This window comes from Seriola dumerili, unplaced genomic scaffold (assembly GCF_002260705.1).
Source record: "Seriola dumerili isolate Sdu_G_001 unplaced genomic scaffold, Sdu_1.0 BDQW01000291.1, whole genome shotgun sequence".
Lineage (NCBI taxonomy): Eukaryota > Metazoa > Chordata > Actinopteri > Carangiformes > Carangidae > Seriola > Seriola dumerili.
The window spans coordinates 7,619,580-7,641,764 of record NW_019174546.1 but is presented as its reverse complement, the minus strand read 5'-3'; the positions used below and the strand labels follow the sequence as shown (position 1 = coordinate 7,641,764).

At 45.4% G+C, this 22,185-nt stretch overlaps 1 protein-coding gene across 5 annotated transcripts in view; it reads right to left on the bottom strand.

Moving 5' to 3' along the window:
- The window catches only part of znf521 (zinc finger protein 521), a 90,366-nt gene that overhangs the window by 28,173 nt on the left and 40,008 nt on the right, over positions 1-22,185 (bottom strand). For 4 of the 5 annotated variants that reach the window (XM_022758065.1, XM_022758066.1, XM_022758061.1 and 1 more), the window contains exons 4-5: positions 18,526-22,031; positions 18,287-18,371 (exon numbers count right to left, since the gene is read on the bottom strand). In XM_022758065.1, the coding sequence (XP_022613786.1) occupies positions 18,287-18,371; positions 18,526-21,675 (3,235 nt within the window). In that variant the 5' untranslated portion in view covers positions 21,676-22,031. The remainder of the gene's footprint in view (positions 1-18,286; positions 18,372-18,525; positions 22,032-22,185) is intronic. The other variant, XM_022758064.1, reaches the window with a different exon arrangement.

The following is a 22,185-nucleotide window of genomic DNA, read 5'->3' as shown; positions in this document are numbered from 1 at the left end:
TCAATTTAGTGGCGTACGTCACTCTGGCGAACATTAAATGCCTAAAATATATGTAAATCTCCAAACTCCAACTGCAATTAGTACAATTAGTAGAGCATTATGATTAAGATTCATATTTCATGACTTTATAATTCCAAGATATCTTTTAATGTCTTAATATTTTTTGCTATAATTACAGATTCTGTGTCACTTTTCTACAGAGTTTGTTATTTAAGTTAAATACAGCATCGAAAGATCCTCCTCTCCTCCCTCTCCTTCCATGTTTGCTGCCGTCTGACAGCTCCGTTTAATTTCGGCCCATAAACACAACCTTAGACAAGAGAGAGAGAGAGAGAGAGAGAGAGAGAGAGGAGAAAACAGTACTTATCCCAGACATGCCCAGAGTGGTCTTTTCAGCGAGAGCTCTCCTGGCCTTGTAGAGAGACTACTTGTCCATTAAGACTGTCAGAGGATGCTCTCAGAAATGAGAGGCCATATCTCTGAAGAGGTCTGCAGGGAGCATGCTCAGACAGGGGCTGGGGTTAAAGGAGAGCGAGCTGGATGGGTGTAGTGTGGTGGCCAATTCTGCACAGGGTTAAGGGAATGCGCAGCCTGACTCTGCCGTACAGTATCCTGGCTGTGCATCCTCTCTGTCTCTCTCGGCGACGTACTGTAAAGACAGTTGCCATCATCACTGCAACATTATGGAAAATATAATTTGCAGTCTAACCTACTTTGCTTTACAAAGAAATGTCTATTTAAAATTCCTTAGAGTATTATTAAAAGGGCTATATAATTACAAAACACTATTATTATTGCACGCTTGGGGGGAGCCCTCGCTCATTAAGCTTCTAACACGTCGTGGGTTTTGATTATTCTATCAGCTTCATTCTCTTATTATAGTGACAAACTCCCGCTATTTTGTTGCCAATCTCCTTCCAGCTGTCATATCTTTTGAAAGATCACAAAAACCTTCAAACACACTTGTGATATGTCTTCAAATTCACCAGACATTGCTTGATTCCCCTATTGAATTTGCAGGATTAACTTGAGGAAGAAACGTCTCATATTTCTTAACTGGTTGCTATGTCTGACATCAGAGTGTATGAGATTCTAGCATACTGGTATTGTCCAGGGGAGGGAACCCTCACTCTAACCGTCAGCGCTTCTCCAAGTGGGACAGAGATGATTAAAACACACCATGGCTGTGACTGACAGACTCCCCACTGCTTCTAGAAGATGACATGTCTCCAAGTCACACAGAAAAGCAACTCCTCTAATTTTAACTCTGACTACAACGCTGAGCCCCTCTGTCAAAACCCACAAAAAACAGCCATGCTGAGATTCTTAACCACAATAAAAGTGATAACAACTAAACAGAGAAATAAGTTTAAAAACAACAATAGGGAGGGAGGAGACAAAAGGGCTGAGAAGGCGCCATTTCCCTCTGGTGCACACAAACAGCAGGAACCTGTGAGCTTGTGACAACACCTTCAAACATTTCTGTTACTTTCACAGAAATATCTGATGCTGATGCTCCAATGTGATGCTTCCGCAGCAGTCTTGTCCCAGCGCACATTCGACTTGGCAAGCTCTTGGTTACCAAAAAGAAAAAACACCCTCCTAACTGACTGTTTGACATTTGTCATGACAGGAATACAGTGAGAGGAGAGAAGAAAAGAGAAGTGAGAGGTGGGAGGGGAAAAGGAAAACGGAGGAGTGGCAGAGGGTGATCGATGTGTGAAATTGTATGTGTGAAAAAAATAATTTGGCGTTCTCTGGCGTTTGTTGCAATTCTCATTTTTTTCACGATAAGGAGGACAGAGGGGGGTTTCCTGTTATTGTCACGTTGTGTAGAGAGCTCAGGGTCGTGTACTAAATGATTCACAGAAAACGGAATCTTTTACATTGGCGTCAGCAATTCAGCCGGGCGCCCTTGTGGGGGAATTCTTTTTGTGTGTTTTTATTGAAGTCTGCACTGAGTGCGCCCAAAAGCTCTGACAGGGGGCCCCCGAGGGCGCTTGTCTTCACCTCCAAATCATAAGATGGAGAGACGAAGCTCCCTCTGTGCTCTCAATTATACCCCTCAACACCCCCTCCTGCACACAGACCCGCAACCCTGCCCTCCCCACCCAAAAAATAAAACAGGCAGAGAAGAAAAGCCTTCAGTAATACAGTCCCAGTGGAGGGCTCCACGATCGCTCTGCGCTGCTGGAACAGCTGACAGGCTCGACGCGGCAGGTCCATTCCCTGCGGTCTGTCAGAGTTGGTGCTACAGCATGACGGTTAGTACTTCTTCTCTGGGGACGTGCCTCCTTTGCCTGCCCCTACGTGCCCCTCACATGACAGGCCCCTCCTCTGACCCATGGAAGCTCCGTGGCGCTGCCCCAATTACTGCTGCGGGTAGGTGGAACTCTAGGTTACATGCCCCCTCGTGCATCTTTACCTCTCCCATTCTCCCCGGTGAGTGGGAGACCCATCTGAGAGTCCTGGCACATTCAGATGAGGTTGGGGTGGGGGGCAGCAAAAGGGGCAGAAGGAGTAATTTGATCGGAGGGCACAGCTGCATAAACAGGGGTATCGAGGAATTTCTGTCTGCTTGATGGAATTGACTTTGCATGAATGGCCCCTCTTTTCCCCCCAAAATGGGCCATTTTCCACATGTCTCAATGAATATGACAACCTCTCCAGCAATATGAGTGTAGTAGTGGAACGGCAACACAAGCTCGAGGTAGCCCGAGTCTTTTTTCTTGAGCTGTGAAATTCTCCCTCTCCCTCTCTGGCTGCCTTTGCTAAAGACCTCATCCAAGTCCTGCTGCCTGACCTGTCAAAAGCAGCCCCATCCTCTCTAAAATGCCCAAACAAAATAAACCAACAACCGCTGGCAGGGTCAGAGGGCAGCTGCTCTGGGTGCCTGGACTCTGGCGGGCCCTCTGATTGGTGGAAAGGGCAGTGAGTAAAAGGGAATCTTTTCAAAGTGAAATCTCCAGCTGATGGCTTAGAGCTCCACACCCCACAGTTTGTTTCTCTTGCTGCTGTCAGGAGTTTTGCCTGAGCCATTTGGAAGGATTAGAAAAAGTGGGGGAAGAAAAAAAAAAAAAAAAAAACTCAACTGGGCAGATCGTGTGTACTGTAGGGTCTGAGTGATGGCTCCAAGACCCCTCGGAGAGTGATAAACCTTTGACCTTGACAGCCCCCTGTGGTGACCCCTGACCTCTGGCTTTGTGCCACAGACACAGTAAGACAGGTGCAGGCAGGAAAGTGACCACACCCCCACAGTCCAGGCTAAAATCTCCCTCATCTGACCTACCTGTCCTGATGGTCTGGACTCAAACTATGTCAGAAAGATATCTATCTATCACCAAGCAGAAGCACAAAAACTGATGTTACTGAGGAAATTGCTATTTGCATGGAAATAAAATCTGAAAAAATTCTGTACAGCAGAATACAGTCACACTGCATTTACGAAACCAATACTGCGAAATCTACAACAATTATATGAAACAGCCGAAAGGGAAAAGGAAGCGACAGGGAGAAACTGTGGTGGCACAGAGGCTCGAAATGGAGGCTGAGAGTCACCAGTCTACAAATGGATTAAGTTCCATTTAAAGAAATACTTTGTAAAATGATACAAAATGTTGTGTAATGAAATACAAGAGTGGATCATAGGTGTGTGGTGAGTGGAGGCACAATGACACGTCACGCGGCCTCGTTTTCTGCTCCGCAGCAGGCACTAGCTCCAAGGTCGCGCCAGTCCGCGCCAGTCTTTCTGCAGATCCATTTCCTCTCCCTAGGCACTTCCCTCATGTTGTTGGCCCAGTGATTCAATGCCTTGCATTAAGAGCAATTCACCTGCCTCCGGCGTCCCAGCGGCACAGGTCCCCTGGGGAAACCAGGTGGAGCATAAAAAAGTTCCACATATGGTAAAGTCAAGCTGCTCGGAGGCTGCCGAGTGTCTGCTGTGGGGATAGAGGCTCCTAAAAGGCCCAGCTGGTACTTGGAAAAGGGCTTCTGCATTACTACACCTCAGTGTCTGTTTGGGCTCCCCTTTGGAAAGTGTTGGCCGGCGCACATGACCAGCCATTTTAGATTTCTCCCTCTACCCCGCCTCATCCCTCGCTCCCTCCCGCCTTCCAACTGGTTCTGTATCCAATTGAACATTTGGTCCTCCACTGCTGGTTAATCAAATTCCTCCATCTGGCCCCCCTATCCCTGTGGAACACAAAAGGTGCAGCCTGAGCCCGGGTCCAAGTGCATATTGGGAGGGAGGAGGGGGATGGAGACAGGGACTGCCTACCTAACTTACACAGCCCAGTCAACTAGATCAGGTAGAGAGCACGAGGCCAGGCCTGATCGTTTTGGGCAAACAGGAACAGCTTGGGACTAAGTATCAGAGCCCTGCTGTTCATATAGAGCTTGGGGACGGCAGTGGGTTCATATGACAGTAGGAGGGTTTTATGAGATAATACCTCCACATACACTGTAGAATACAGAATAGAGTGAAGCCTAAGTACTACTGGCTACAACAGAAGGGAGTCTGACTGCCCTGAGACTCTGATGTTATTCAGTCTCCGTGGCAGTAGAGGGCACTGCTCTTGAAAAATACAGGGACAAAGAAAAAGGTAAGAAATGGGGAATAAAGACATTGCTTGTTGTCTTCCTACATTTCTTCCTTAAGTTCAAAGTAGCAGTGTGTCAGTAACTAAGCAGTGTCTAAGCCTGTACTCTGATCAAAAAGAGCTATCTTAAGATATCACACAAAGCCAGCAGTGATCTTTTAATCCCCCAGAGAGACTGTGGAGCCTTCACAAAATATCTCCTTTAACTACATATTTATTAGAAGAGACCTTTCAAATAGCAGTCCTGCCACACAAAGTTAAACAGGTTTTAAAGTGCAGTCACTTTCACAAAATGCTTCCTTTACAACCATGACATATCCAGCTGATCACTACCGCTCTGTGCTCCGCTTCAGCAGGAGATCTGTGGCGAGGTGAAGACGGGGACATAAACTGAGTCACAGATACAGAAACACATGGCATCTTAAGTGCTAGCTCTACCCATCCATAATATCTATTGTATGATTTCTATTCATGTCCAACCATCCTTTCCCCTGCCAGGTGGCAAAACATGTGTCAATAATTAAACTGCTTTTACATAACAGGATACAGGAACACAATGCAATTTGCTCCCCATATTTCATTGGGCCTTTATGAAAACACATGAGAGAGTGTAATTAATCAAACCACTGGAATATGTGAACGGCAATTTCCACTTAATGGCACTTACAGGGATTGGGTCCCTTAAGCACCACGTTCTGTCTACCAAACGAGCGGGATTCATTTTCATCTTCATAGTTCAGACATTAAAATCTGGTGTGGGTGTTAAACAAAACCCATTTGACATTAGGAAGTCTGAAAACAACATCAGATTTCGTCCATGTGGCCTGGTCCCATGGTTTTGGACACCCCATAACTGTGGTATGCTTAGGTCCAAGTCAATCATGAATGGTACAGTTGCATGTGTGCGACTGGCACGCTCGGGCATCAGAAATTAATATTCTTTTTAATGATCTTGCCTTGACCTCAAACCTGAGTGTATGTTCTGTATTCACCTAACCACAGGAGGCTAACCACCTCCCAGCCAGGGACAGGAAGAGGATCATTCACTGCTTTTAGTGGCTTTCTGTGAGAAGATGGTCCTAGTCTAAATGGCACCCATGTCCCTAAAAGTGTTTGTCTCTCCCCCACCTCTCTCTCTCTCTCTCTCTCTCCCTCTGCCTCTCCAAAGACTCCTCTAAGTGCAGCATCTTGTTTCAGTAATTCAGCCAGGGCAGAGACAGTGGAGAGAGGAAAGTAATCGATTTCTCTCTCATTTGGTTCCTCCTAGACTTGCTGTAAGGCCTCTTAAGGGAGTTCTGGACTATTGGACAGGACAATGTTATGGGAAAGAGTGTCATTGCGTTTAAGGTCATCGTTACACCAAGGTTTCATTTTGAGTGTATTTTTATTGGTGTACGGAACAAAGCAGACAAACAAACAATGCTGCCGCCATTTCCAGGATGGCACACATCAAGATGTGCCCTCCCTGTTCATAACGGCATTGCCATTTGGAATGATAGAGAGAAATATCACGCACTACAGCAATATGATCCACCGCGGAGATACACTCTGAAAACTGCTGCTAAGTACCAAGCTTTTAGTAAGAACCATAGGTAAACCTTGTGTCTATAAAAAGACACCATAACTAAATAATTTAGAGGAAATGTATGATTACTATTTCTGCTGCACGCTTCATATCATCTTTCCAAAAAAAAGGAATAAAGGAAAAGGGAGACTGGAACCAGAAGCTGCCAAATGACACGGAAGATTGGGGGGGGGGTGTAATATTGTGCTTTCATATGGCGATTTTCAAAAAGTATATCTTGTATCTTAGAATGAAAACATCATGTGTGCGTATAATGTAAGTACAATACATTAGAGGTATGGTGGGTCATTCTGTTGGCATGTACAATGTATCTTCAGTTAAAATCCCAGGTGTAAAACAGCAGGGAAAAAACCGCCAGTCGGTCCCCCTCAAGATTTAGCATTACTTGGCAGTGCTGGTGAAGTCTTCCCTCAAAACCTTTCAACCTCACAACCTGGCCTCATCAACAGGTTTGGTTGGTTGGTTCCGTCTCCAGTTTACATCTCCTCTGCATTCGGGGGCCCTTTATGGTTTCTAATCATTCATTCTGTATTTCAGCTCCATGCCAGCCTGCTAAATTCTTAATAACAGTCAGTAACTCTCAGGTTGAGCTTCCATTCATTTACATATGATTGAGATATTCTTGCACAAACCAATTAAAAATGCAATACAACTACCTGCAGATCTTGGCATGTATTATTTCCAAAATAGACACCAATCTCGTGTGTCATTAAGAGTGCGGCAGCTGCAATACAAACAAGACAAATCTATCTATTGTTTATTACCTCCTCAGGCTTTTTACCCAGAGGGCAGAATAAGAGAGGGAGGGGCAGAGGTCAGCGTAATTACCATTCACTCCTTCCTTAGAGTCAGACAGTGCTAAGACATGCATTGGCAAATTCCATGGCAGCATCGTATATCACATTACCATAAAGCCCCAAAGAGCTAACCTTTGTTCAATTCCATTTGATTCTGAGAGAGGAAAACAGTCTGACAGCCTCATGCAGCCTCAGTGTTTCAAGAGTTCAGGTGTTTGTCTTTCAGTCTTGTGACTGCTCTTGCTAAAGATGTGCTATTCCAAAAATAAAGTGTCAGGGGATGTGGGGGATCATTGAATCATCCTGGGTAGAATATCACATCATCTGGAGAGCTTCAAGGTTCAGTCTCAAACTATGCCTGAGAAAAAACGCAGTCTGTCGTGAAAATAATACACAGTGTTTAGCTCCGAGCCACTCTGGAGTTTAATTCAATGATTATGCATTTCTATGGTTACTCTCATTCTGATTAACAATTACATTGATTTATATTTTTATCTGTGACACTTAATAGTATGCCCCTGGTATCATAGCCGAGAATTCACCTGGAAGCACTTGCCATTTTGGCTTCTGTTGACAAACAACAAAGTGCTAGCATTTGCAGCATCAGTACACTCTAATATGCCTGTTGACTGAAAATGAGAGCACCAGTGCTGACAGAATGTGAAATACTGTTACTGAGAGAGGAGGCTTAGTGGTGATGTCTTCAGTCATGCTTAAAACCAATGGCTTCAGCTCTCTGTGGCAATCTTTAGGCGGCACGGAAGGACAAATGTTGCCACGGAGGATGAAAGAAACGTAAAGATGAGAGGGGGCAAGTAGTAAGCAGACAACACAGAGAGAGACACATACAGTAGGAGAGAGAAATGCAGACAAGATAAACCAAAGAAATAAAAACACAGGAGTGGGCAAAGAGCGCAAACGAGAGGGAAAGTGGAACGACAGAAAAATAAAGGAAGACAGCGAGAAAGCAAGAAAGAAAGAAAGAAAGAAAGAGAGAAAAAGAGATCTGTGAATTTCCCCTTCCTCCCCTGAGACCTCCCTTGATGCCAAGCATTCATCATCCAGCCTCTAATATCAGTTATTCTGTGGCTCCTCTGCTTACAGCAGAATTAATTTCTGCTTTAATTACTCTCATCGGCGGAATGCTGATGAAGGAGAGGGACGAGGCATTCTGGGACTCGGGCCTCATTCCACCACTTTAATTTGAATGAATTCCACCCGGAGACGCTGGCAAACAACTGGCAGCCGAGCCCCGGGAGCCACTCTGGGACTGCGCAGAAGAGCTGCAGCCATGGCCCCCACCAACCTAGCTACCTTGTGTGTGTGTGCCTGTGTGTGTGTCTCCCAGCTTGTGTGTATTATGTGGAGCACGTTGACTGTGCGCGAGGCTGAGCGTTGAAGTGAAAAGGTAGGGAGAAAGAACACACAAGACGACGAGAAGAAGGGAGAAAAAAAAAAGGATTGATGGATTGAGTGATGAGTGTGTGCGCGTGTTTACAGTGTTTGTGTGTGTGGCCGTGCGTGTGTCTTAGTGCGCCGTGTGTGTGCGTGTTTGCTTTCACATAAATGTACTCAGGGATGTGGGGTGAGAAAGTAGAATGTCTATAGAAACAAACTGTAAATGATTTTGCAGAGAGAGGGAGATAGTGAGAATGGATCCATATGGACACAAAATATATGAAATATGAACAGCATCACTGACTGCAGCCCACTGTGTAACACAAGTGTTAGTTTGAGAGCAAAAATCATTAATAGTTAATTTGATTATTCCAGATATGGCACATCATACTCCCCAACAAAACCCCCAGTCCATGTATCATACAAGAACTAGCAGTATAATAGAAAGGGAAAATAGGAAATAGCTGCATGAATAGGAAAAGGCTGTACGTGTGAGATGCACACACAGTCCATGTTTGCATAATGAAAACAACAGCAGAAACAGTATAATATCACAACCCCGGCAGAGGAGCAGAGAGAGGGGCCATAATTGACTTTTCTCCAAGCCAGCTTGGTAGTTACAGAACGTAGCATATTGGATAAGGATTGTGATTGATTATGTGGGTCTGCCATACCGATTTTGATTAAATGTAACCATGGGTTTCTTTTCCAAGCCCTAATGAAGCAGCAATTTGAAACTGAGAGACTGGAGGATGCTGAGCCAGGCTGCCTTCAGCTCCACACAGCGTCTATCTGTGTGTACATGATGCTCCAAAACAAGAGTCATCACGCAACATCCTGCCGCTGTCCCTCTTCTATGACGGAAAAATGTGTAGATTTTGTGAAAGTCCGTTTTTGGCTGATTAACACAATTAAAGAAACTAAATAAATTATTTGCAAAAGTCAGATTTAATGCAAAAAACCCCCCAAAAAACCAACCAAAAAAAAAAGTAATATTAGTGCTCTGTTGCTACAACATTGAAATTCAATGAATAATTAGGTGGCATGAATGTCTGCAGGGAAAACATACATTTCCCCTCACAGCACAGTAACATAACTATAATTAATATGTATGCTGACATTAGAGGAAGATGCTTACAATCACTTGAATTCATCCAGTAGCGCTTTTTAACTTCGCCCCACAACACATAGCACAATTCATCTCCTCCAATTTCATGTTCCGAGCCATCCCTCCTCCAGTTCAGCAGAGGGCAGGGAGGTAGGTAGGTGTGACCTCCACCGACCCTGAAACCTCTGGACAGGTGGGCGGTGGCCTACGTGCACTGTCCGTTTTGGCAGCAGCTCTCCTCCCCTCCCCGGCAGGGAACTCAGGCCATGATGAGCAGCTGGGTCGCAAACACTAAGCACATTAATATCTTCTTAATGATAATAATCATTATGGCATAAGCACCTTCCCCAAAGTGGGAAGGCTCACGAAATGTGCCAGAGAAGCATCGTCGTTAAGGTAAAAAAACGGAGATGAAATGACTCTTTTAATGGGCAGCAACTTACAGCCACCAGGATAATGCAGACACTAATGTAATAATGTGATAATGAGATACACCGAAGACATGAGGGAGACCAAAAACTCAATGAAACTAGTGTGAACGAATAAATAAAACCAGACAGAGTTACCACCGCAGGTATGCATTGTATCATACACACTGCATGCTGAAATAGACTTTACTGTATCACAGATATACGCTTTAATTAGTACAGACTATCGCTACGATTTCCTCATGCTTTAAGGTCTTTCTGGAGTTAGTGGAGTACTTGACCACCTTGTCTCCCCGTGCCTTTGAATCCATGAAGTGCTACTTGCACACAGCATTTCCCATATACTCGCCTCATTTAATATAACTGTCAGTATTCACCTATCATAGGCCATTATCTGTCTCATCCGCATTCATTATTGAAGCTAATGATCTGTTGTCCTCTCTGCTCCCCATTGAAGGAGGACTACATTAAAAGTCTCTTACTAACTTAATTAGTAATTATAAATGTTAAAGATTAATCAGAGAGTGAGTGGCTTAAGGTTTACGTCTCTAGGCAGTGGTGGGACAAATGGAGAGACAAAGAGGCCATGTCGCTTCAGTGTTCACACTCCACTGTCATGTTGGAAATAGAACAAGACGTATGAAAAGAGTGGAAGTGTGACCATTTTACCTCTAATGACTGTCACAGAAACCTAAAGCAAAAATGTAACCTGAAATAAAAAATGTATTTTTATGTACAGTGAGAGCTCATGTGCTTAAAGCTACGCTACCTTCCAGCTAAATATAGCATGTTGTTTCCATTCTATAATCTACTAGCACTACTGTAGTGGATATAATGCTGTTACAGGAAGTAGCATTTAATATAGTAACCTATGATGCATGCAGTACCCACATTATCTCTTTCTAACAAGATGGAAATAGATCCCCTTAATTAAATCCTGGGTGTACACTAATTCCTTACTAAATCTGCACCTCTCTGACAATTCCACATCAGCAGCACCGTGCACTCCAGTAAACATATAAGCACTGATATCAACATTAAACCTTAATAACTAATAAAGCTTTCATCCAGGGAGTTCCTGTGTGATTTCCATTAATGTGAAGGGGAATCGCCCAGGACCATCTCCCTGTTTTCCGGAGCACGTTGACGCTCGAGCCGGCGGGGTCGGTACTCTTGGCGCAGGAGGAAAACAAGGAGGAACTCTATCTGTGCTGAGTTGTGGGATGGTAGAGATGCAAATTGCATTTCTGCCTCAACTTCGACCACATGTGTAACACAGGGGTGTGCTACCCTCTCATTTCACCGGTGATTAAACGTCAGCTAAAGGAGACGGACGAGGCTCAGTGTGAACCAAAAAAAGAGTAAATAACAACTATTGTAAAAACAAGCAAAGATTTTACGATAAACGATGAGTATCCATTTCGTAGATCTGCCCTCTCTCTTTTAGAGGAGAAATGGCGGCGCTTTGACTGTTGAGCAGGGAGTCCTATCACACAAGACACACAGAGTGGGGTGATGGTGGGGGGGCTGGCCGGTGGCCCGCAGCACCTGAAACCTATTAGAGAGCTTTGGAACATTCCACAGGGTTCTTCCACTTTGGCCAGAGGGCATCGTAAAGGTCCTCACAGAGAGGGTCGCTTCGACTCAGACGCAGACAAACAGCCAGCAAGGTGAAACACTAAAACTAGAGTAGGATATGGAAGAGCATGACATCTGAGAATACCGCAAATGGCGGCGTTGTTTGTATTGTCGTAAGGAATGAGCTTCCACCAGATCCCCTAACTGGCCTGTGGTCCCTGCTGAAATGTAAAATCTGGTGTAAAGGCTAAGATTACATTTTCTGCACTTAGTTTGTCTTCATAAAGGAACACTATGATTAAAACATTTACCGTTGGCAAGCCATGTAAAACTTTTATCAACTTTTTATCAAATGGTTTGCCATCTGGACTTAAAACAGTAGGGGCCCAATAGTGCACTGACACTAAAAACAAACATGCATAAACACACACAACCCGCTGCCAAATTTCTTGGAGATAGCCCTATCTTCTCCACTATGTGTGTGTATATATGTGTTTTAGTGGTACCAAGGCCCATCTCTTTGGCTGGATCTGTGTCCATGCCTCAGTGTTATGCTCACTGGGTTTAGCTCTGTGGGTGTCTGTGGCCTCTCCTCTGGCCGCCCGTGTCCATTTGCTCTGCGGGTATGGCAGGCCTGAGCTGACAGATGGCCGCCCCTCTCCATTCCGCTCCAGAGTAACACAGTAACTGGTTTTTCCTCCGCCGTTGACCTTGCCACAGCCAGCCAGCAATCCAGGCTGGCACTCGGCCTGTCGAACAGGAGGGTAATGAAGTCCAGCGCTGCTCACATGATTATTAAGGCTTTGACGCTGGGGGGCCTTTCAGAACCCTATCCCCCTCCCCTCTCCTCCCCTGTCTGCCATTCACACAGCCAAAGTTCGATGATGATGGTCATCCGTTACATGGTACTTTGGAAAACCACCATTGTGCACCATAAAGAGAGCTAAAACTTTTTGCTGTACTCTTGGAGCATTCTAACACAAACCTCTCTACACCTATGAAGTGTACATAACAACAATTTTGAGAACAACACTGAAACTCTTTCCTATTCGGTAGCGGATGGTAGTTGCTGCTGTCCCAGCGTGCCTGTCATTCTAAAAACACATCGGGTCACAGCCACTACACAAAGTTAGATCAGATCTGTCACACAACTATTGGTGCTGACAACCTCTAAAAGCAATGCAGTTCAGAAGTAGAGCGCCACTTCACTCTCGCTGCAATTCTCCCTTACCACAAGCATCTCTAGGCACGCCTGGAACCCTGGTCCCATCAGGGCCAGACTGGGATTTGAGAGGTGTAGGTTGCAGCTCTGACCTTTACTAAGGCAGGACTGTCTGTTTGCACTTCTCCCATAAGCCCCCCCCCTCCCTCCCTCCAGTCAGACTGCTAAGCAACCCCCATCAGACCAGGGGTGCGCGTGCACCCACGGCCTTGGTGACATCTCAGAGACCATGGGGAGGTGGAGTAATGCAGAGGTTAATTCTGATCATCCAGTATTTATGGGATTCACTTCAGAACAAGGGTTGGCATTAACACTCTAAAGGAGACATCCCTCCTGTATATCAATAAAACATAGCCAGAAGCACAGGAAGAGCCTACCTTTATTCAGGTCGCCCAAGTTCCTGACTAGACTTGCATAGGAAGATTGGAAAAGCACACCAGTGAATCCGTCACTCGATGATGTCATTAAATTCAAAGAAAATCGTAGGATTTATACAAATCTGTATTATTGCAATTAATTCGCAATTTACACTTCCGAATGATTAACTCAGCAAATGAGCACAGTTCAACCAGTCACCGAAAGGAATTTGCCCCAAATCACCATGGTGACACCAACCCACCCATTGCAATGCAGTAAGGGGCAGCAAGTGCTCGCTCAGAGTTTGTACAAACAGGCTGTATGAACTGAGAGCATCAGATATTTTCTCACATGTTGGCCTAGTCTGTGAGGTGTGGGGAAATGTCAGGAAAATCAATAGATAAGGACCACATCAGACTGAGCTTGTCTGGCCTAGCAACAGAGCATCCCCATGGTGATGTCAATTACCTCTGCTTTACAACAAAAACACCAGGAAGAGCAAAACAGTCTCTGCAATGCTGTAAAACTTTTAATGCAGTCTCCTGGTTACATTGAGGAATTTATAAGAAACTTCTTTTTTTTTTTTTTTTGTTTTCCATCCAGACAGGTAGGTAACACGGCGAATGTGAGAATCTTATTGATAGCTCTTTTTTGCGGCTCACTCTGTTTTCTATTCTCCTCATGGACGCCACATTAGTCAGGGAGAGGTATAATGTAACGAGCAGTAAGGTGCGCATAATTGCATATTAGCAGCAACACACTTGGCTGCACGGGAGGTGACTGCGCTAACGAACAGAGAGGTGTTATTAATCACCAATTAATAAAAGCAGGCAGATATCACACTCGGTATATGGCACGCATGGTTTCCTTTGTTTCCACTGGCTGGTCCAAGCCTGTTCTCTTACTTATTTCATAAGATTGATCCTGTTCCTGTGCCGTGTTGTCTATTGAGTTCTGACTCTGATCCAGCCCCCTAGGAGTCAAATGAGGAGTGTTTGGCCATGTTTGTTAGCAGATTACATGTGTATGTGCTCTATGAATGAGTCCCAGAAACTGAGGGAACACCATCAGACATACCTAATCAAAGAGGATTATAGGAAAAGAAACAAAGAATGAAAATACCATATTCTGTTTGTGCACAAGGAGAAAAAAAAAAAGCTTAATGGGGTAGTGAATGTGTTGCCACCAGGGCAGAGACAGTGATGGAGACCATGTAATCAACATACACCGGCCAAGTTGCTCTTGGGGCCCAAGACAAGAGGATATGTGTCAAGGATAATTTGCGGCCCTTAGCAAGAAACAAAACAAGGCTTTCAGCTTCAAATACTGTTACAGTGTGCCTCCTGTCTGTTCCCCCACTAACAGCCAACACAGTATGTTTTTTTTTTGCCAGGTTGGAGCTCAGTTATTATAAAAATGTGAGCGTTAGATAGTGAGGCAGAGGAAAATGGAGAGATAGTGGACAGAGAGGGGGGCAGAAGGAGAAAGAGAGAACAGAGAGGAGGAGGAGAAACTAGGGGAGAGCTAAAGGCCTCTCACTCGCTCTCCTCTCCAGCTCTGTAACGGCCCACAGTGCCTGCTTCACACAGAGCGGCCAGCTGTACAGCAAATGTGCCTTTCCCTCTCCGCCCCCGAACCTTTCCACCCCTCCAGTGCCCCCCTCTGCCTGGGCCGACCAGGCCACCGGCTCCTCTCTGTGAGAGAAGGCTCCTCCCTGACTTGGCTTCAAGCTCAGTGTTGTCACCAACCCAAAAAATCCGTAGAGGTGACCCCAAAAACACTTTTCTGGGATGCGGGTTGGTTTGCTTGTTTACAGTTGTCCTTCTGAGCGCTGCCACCTTGGCAGTAGCTGCTTGGAATGGACAGGAGTGAGATGAGGATTGGAATGAGAGCAGATTTAACAGAAAAGCAAAAACCCTTCTCACCTTTAAAACCCTTTAAGACAGAGCCTGTGCTTCAAAACATGTCAGGGCTCTGAAAATCCACACAGGGACATTTGAAACAGTGCGATAAATAGGCCAAACGTGCCCCCCATGAGGCTCCAAATGTCATAGTTTACAGTGGGGTCAAAGTGAAGCAATGGGGTGGCATGATGGCATGCTGATAAAACCAAACAGGCTTTTGTGTCAATGAAAGACCTTCAAAGGTCCTCTCAAAAAAAAAACAGACGACTTTGTGAAAGCTCTGTGATTTGAAATATTTTTTTCCAATACGACTACTACAGATCAACATGGCAAGTTGAACTGATGGTCAGATTTGTTTTCTAATCTCAAAGAAAAATAGCAGTAAAAGGTTTGATAGTGACTGCAGCAGCTGAAAGCTGTATAAATCTGTGTGTCTCTGGAGAAAAATCGGACACCCTCAATTCTGTAAGTGTGCCATGCCAAAAAAACTCTAAACTAAAGAGTGGCCAGCTGTCTTCTGGCCTGCTATTAAATTGCTCCTTGGATGGTGGCGATATCATTTTTTTCTCCATAGGAGTATCACACCAGGTCCCCAAACAGAGCGACCAGCTGTACAGCAAATGTGTACTGATCCATCTGGGCCCTAGCAGGCTGCGGCCTCCATCTTAAGACACGTGGGGCCGTTCACAGGCTTGGCTGGGGTTGGTCTGCAACACACCCTTCTGCATCCATAGCCACCTCCTTCCGTTTCATTCACCTCCATTATCATAGTAAATGTTGAGTAGCTGTGCACCAGAGCTGCGCTTTATGTCTGAACTAGGACGTCATCATGTGAGTGTAATATCCATGCATCAAAATGTGCTGGCAGTCACACAGAAGAGGCAGCCACGAGCACCTCGGCCCGATGGGAGGAGGTGAGGGTGGAGGCTGAGTGCACTTAGTTTAGGGAGACTATTGTGTTACAAAGGCAGCTAATATGGACTTGTCTGGGTGAGACAGGCTCAGGTTTTGTTGTTCCATACACTTAGCACTATGGTTATGTCACGGCTCACCACTATATATAGAGTTATCAGTGTGAACTGACACCATGGAGCGGGGCATGGATGAAAACAACACCCCTATGAATCCAGCGTCTGCTCCATTACCTACGCTAATAACGCTGACAGCTGAGCGGAGATGACCCCAGCCCCCTGTTTCCCCTCTCCTGTGCAGATGGCCATTAAAAGGAGAAAGTGTCCCTTTTTTCAGTAGAGAAGGTATTTAGAGCTTTTCCAAATGAGTTTTTTTTTTTTTTCTGTGTTTTTGGCCCAAATTGGCTTTGCAGTGATTACAGGCTGGATTGAATTGAACCCCACTCTACATTAAAACAGTATTCCTCAGGAAAAGCATTAGATCAACATTAGTGGTGTGACACAACTAAGCTGATGCATATGTTTTGTCTATAGCTTTTCAGTTCAACTTATTTCCTTTATTTCTGTTTATTCTAATCAACTCCCTTTTTGTTCGTTTTGTTTGTCAAAACGCAGTCACTTCTTGACAACTTCATCTTTCCGGCAAATTTTCATTACGACGAGTTCGTTTTCTCCATATTTTACAGATCACAAAACAAATCCATCTAACAGAAACCCTTTTGAGGAGTCTGATGAAAACCATGATCATGTTGAATACAAAGCAATGGCATATCAGAGAAGTAAGACATCAGACAATAACCCAATCACCTATCCTCCTGTTATCTTAAGCTGTCTGAATTCCACTATTATGGGGGAACTGTGTGCTTGTGCCGCTGAAAGACATAAAATAACCAGTAGGGGGGTTTGTTTTCTACCCTCCCAGTGTGCTCCGTGCCTGCCTTCACGAGAGAAAGGACTAATGCTGGCATGGTACTGTATTAGGCACCCCCAGTAGAATAGTGGGTGAGCAGATCGCAAAGATGAATACAAAATACACACCTACACACTCTCAGCTCGTCTCTCTGCTTTGCAAATACACCGCAGCATCAAAATCACAAATCACATGCTTCTGATTGTTTATGCACAAACAGTGGGTCCCTGATAGAATTGCCTACCGGTCCTGATAGAATTGCCCACCGTGTTTAAATTCACCTGCGCCTAGAAGCGTGTCCCAAACAGAGAGGCGGTTTGGTTCCAGATCAATGAGTCTCTCTCCCACTGAAGACAACAGATAATGCAGTGTAATGAAAGAGCCGCCAAACGAGCTGAATAAATGAATGAATAAAGGAACGTGAGACCGGAATTCAGACGCCTACTTACTGCAGGCAAGAAAACCTGTTTTCCAATTGTCTGTTCTCTACAAATTATTCTGCCTGCATACAAATGACAACCAAAAGTAAAGACATTTCGAGAATGTGGAGGTTAGTGTTACACCAGCACTCTTAGTTTAGGAATCTTGTGAAAGGAAATGAGAAATTTGGAATAATTTTGTGATACACAAAGTGATAAAAATCAAATATCCATTTTTTCAGTTGATTTGACGTCATTAAATGCTGAGAGCATGACAGTATGTTACCACATGTTGTATTCAGATCTCAGTCATCTGAACAGAGTACTTAAGTGAAGGGACACAAACAAGCAAAAAAAGAAAAAAGGACAAGAAAAAGGTACAGCAGCAATGTGAAGATTTTTTTTTTTTTTTAATATTTGGAATTGAAACAGTTTGGATAAAATCTGTTTTGATATTTAAATATTTCAATAATTAGGTTTCCACTACTTCAAACTACCTTCATAACAGAGTGGTTTGAAGTGGAGAGATTGTGCTCCACAAGCATGCACACGTACTATATTATACCATTCACATGCATGGGGAAATGAAGATGATGGGCACAACACTGGGGATGCATTTGATGGTCAAAATATTAAAATAATTCCACCTATTTGGTGATGTGATCCAGATACTTGTGAGCCTGAATGAGACAGGGTCAAATATTTTATTACATATATCACATCAATCCTTGATATGTGATTCACCTTTTAAAAAAAAAAAAAAGTATAAAAAAAGACTATATCTGAAATTGATTTAAAATGATCAAATATTTGTGGTGAATTTTTTGGTGAATTTACCTTAATGATTTGTATATTATATTGATGACGGTCACACAAAATCATTCCCTCTAACATTTAAATCACAAGCATAAAAGCCCCATTGATTAAATTGATGCTACATTGTAGAAATACTTTGGGAAATGTAGAGAAACACATTTACAAAGATACTACACAAGCACTGTTTTTTTATGATTTTGTTGTAGGAGTGCAACAAAGACCATAATGAATGAAACAAAAAGAGTTATCTCCTACCCAGCATGTGGTTGGCCACATGAACTTGAATGTCCCATTCACTGTAGAACACCATCTGACATTTGATGCACTGGTATGTCTTCTTCTGTAAATAAGTTTGAGAGGAAAGGGATTAACTTTGAATACAAGGATAACTTTTGTTTTACCAATTTAACATAACAATACAAAACTATTTGTGAACCTCAGCATGTTCTTATGAGCTATTCAGCCATATTCAATACAACACTAATTAACAATACCTCTTCAGTTTGTGAGGGACTGGTTCTAGGCATGGGGGACACCTGGGGGGTCTTGAGCTGCCCGCTGTTGCTATCCCCAGCCTGTTCCCGATGCACTGTCTGGATGTGGTTTTGCAACTCTGCTTCAGACTCAAACTTCACATTGCAGCTGGAGCATCGTGTCTTGGCAGCAGATGATGAGGATATGGAAGAGGATGAAGACGATGAAGAGACGGCTTTGCCTTTCCCGTCTCCGGGGCTAAGACTCTCCCCCTGGACCCATGCGCCTGTAGTTGTTGCTGGAGTGGTGGCTCCACCTTGCTGTTGTTGCCTTCCTCCATTCACCGTCGGGCTGGAGCTCTTGGAGCCAGCTGCTGTCACACAGGCTGCACAGAGTCCATAAGGCAGGCCGTTGATGTCCAGCTTCACAAGGTCTTGTTTGGACCGGAAATCTTTCAGACAAGAGGCGCACTTGAAAGGTTTCTGAATATGGTGTTGCTGCTGGTTATGAGAGATGGCATTGCTGCGGCCCATGGGTTGGTTGCCGGACATGGTGCCTGTTTTTTGCATGTGGAAGGTACCATGGATCTTGAGCTCCAATGTGGAGGTGACTGTCTGCATGCAGACCACACAGCGGAAACCTGTCAGGGAGTTCCTTAGGTCAGGGTGCATCTGGCAATGCTCCAGGAAGTCTTCCTCACTATGCAGTGGCATTTTACAAATGCGGCAGCTTCCTGTGTCCAGACTCTTGCTATGGGTGACCTTGTGCTCAGTCAGGGTGAGTAAGGAAGGGAAGCGCTCCCCACAGATGGGACACATGTAGTGTTTGACAGGCCCAAGGTGGGTCTGCATATGTTCCCTCAGCCCAGCCTCAGAGAAGAAGGTGCGGGAGCACACATTGCACTTGTGGTTGCCCTTGATCATTTCAGCTTTCCTTTTTATCATGGCACTCTCACCAGGGCGAATATTATGGTCTCTCAACTGGTGGTTAGTGAGGAGTGACTCCATGGTGTAGGATGCCCCACAGATGTCACACCCATACATGGGCTCTGCTGTGTCCACCTCTTCCTCACTTCCATCATGGCTGTTCTGGGACTCCACCACAGATCCTCCCGCTGCCCCTGGACCATGGCTGTTAGTTAGGAGACCTTGTAGCTCAGCGTCTTCTTTAGGCTGGCCATCCCCACCACTTACAGTCGAGCCATTAGCACCACAGTTCTGTGCCTTTCCCTCAAACACACAGTGTTTCTCCCTCAAATGCTTCTCCAAAAGGACAATGGCATGGAAGGCCTTACTGCAGAAGCGACAGTTATACTTCTTGCTGTGGGTAGTGATGTGGCACTGCAGCTCTACCTCTGTGCCAAAGGACTCTCCACAAAAAATGCAGCGATGGGCACGGCCCTGGTTTTCCAGGTGGCTGTGTTTGACATGTAGCTGTAGGTCAGTCTCATGCCTGAAGTCCCAGTTGCAGGAGGTGCAGCGATACACCTTCTTCTCGTTGCTGTGCTTCACAGCCAGGTGGAGCTGGGTGGACACCTTTGAGTCAAACACCTCCTGGCACAGAGTGCAACGAAAGAACACAAAGGTATGCATGTCGAGTAGGTGCTTCTGCAGGTCATCCACCGAAGTGAATTGCTTGTCACAGCTCTCGCAGATGTAATAAGTGGACGTAATAGTGAAGTGAATTGTCACATGCTTAAGCAGGGACTCTTGGTTGGGGAACTCTTTGTTGCACTGTGGGCAGGTCAGCTGAGGCTGCATGCCATCCAGGTGAGTTTTTAGGTGAGTCTGAAAAAGGTCTAAGCTGGTATACTTGGCTCCACACTGGTTACATATGAACTCACTGGCAGTGCGTGAGGCTGAGCTGCCTTGTTTCAGCATGGTTGGTTCCACAGATATTGGAGAAGAGGGGCTGAGAGTGCGCAGGGCTTTCTTCCCATTGTTGATGTAGTTCAGTGCCAGTGGAATGTTCTTGTGATTCTCCTTGATGTGCTTGTTGAGCTTCAGAACACTGTTGAATATGGGGGAATTGGTGCAATATGAACAGGAGTACACTTCTACTATAGGCTCCTTGGGAGTTACAGCCAGGGGGGAGTCAAAGCGCAGGCTACCCCCATCACAGTGAGTCTGACGAACATGCTCCTCCAAGGTAGCCTCTGTCAAGAACCCCATGAAGCACTGGGGGCAGAAGAAGGCATTGCTCTCCTTGGCCACAGGACTAGGAAAGCCATGGGAGCAGCGGATGTGTTCTTGGAGTGCGTTGAGGTCGCTCAACACCTCAGGGCAGAAGTTACACTGAAGGAGGGCATCAGGCAAGCTGGCTAACAGGGCAGCATGGTCTTCTGCATTGTGGACCTGCTTAAGATGTTCATTTAGGTTTAGTAAAGAGGGCAGAACTTCCAAACAAAACTGGCAAGTGTGAGCCTGCTCTGGCTTGTCCAGATGCATGGTTCGCAGGTGAATTTGAAGCACAGCCAGACTGGAGAATACTTGCTTGTTGCAATAGATGCAACTGTAGGAGACTTTAGGCTGTTTGGAGGAACGTCCGCCCATGTCTGATGTGTTCTGAGCAGCCCTCTTTCTCCTGCCCCTTGTCTTGGGCACAGGTGGTGCTGTCTCCACCATTGTGGAGCTGTCGACAGAGAGGTTGGAGTCAGGAGTGGTGCTGGAGACAGAGGTGTAGCCCACTGTTAACAAAGAAGGGCTGTTACTATGGTTACTTGATTCAGGGAGCTGGTGGATGTCCATGTGAGCATAGAGGTCCTCAACAGACAAAAAGTGCTCAGAGCAGATAGCACAGGTGTGGCCCTTCCTGTCTCGGCTGTGGGCCTGGTCAATGTGGGTCAGCAGGGTGCCCTCGTCACTGAAGGGCTCATGGCAATAGATGCACTGTAGGGTGGCACCCAAGCCTCCATCCTCTGATGGAGAGCACTCCGGGTGGCACTCAGCGATGTGCCTCTGGAGCTCCTCTGGGACATCAAAACCTTCCTCACAACGGCTGCATTTGCGTGTTTCTTTCAGCTTCCATTCATCAGCTCTAGAGAGGCTGGAGCTGCTGCCGTCTTTGCCCCTTTCGTGAACTTGCATGTGGCCATGGAGAGAGCTGGAGGAGAGGAAGCCTCGGCGGCACACAGGGCACTTGTGGGGTTTGTTGGAGGCGTGAGTTTTCATGTGGATTTTGAGGTGATCACTGCGGGAGAAGGCAGAGTCACACTCTCCACAGTGGTACTTCTTATCGCCGGTGTGGAGCTTCACGTGTCGATCTCGGCTGCGCTTGTGCTTGAACAGGCGACTGCAAAAGGTACAGCTGAAAGGGAGCTTATCGCCGTGACTCTGTTCGTGGCGCTTAAGGAAACTTAAGCGACTGAAGGACTTGTCACAGAACTGGCACGGGTATGGCAGGCCAGGGCCCCCTTCCTCCTCGCCAAAATCATAGTCCTCGCAGTGTCCTGGAGAAGTCTGATCCTTACTGGAGGGAGATGATGCTGGCCAAGAACACGATGGGTCATCCTCAAGATCAGCACCGTCTGGAGAAGACAGAAAGAGAGAAAAGAAGGTATCAAGGGCAAGTCAGAAGAAAAAATACGGAGAGAGAAGGTGAGACTGTGTAAAAGAGTTGTTTTGTAAGACTGTATTAGCAACTCATTTGTCTCACTCTCTGAAATAGAAAAAGGTGGGCCA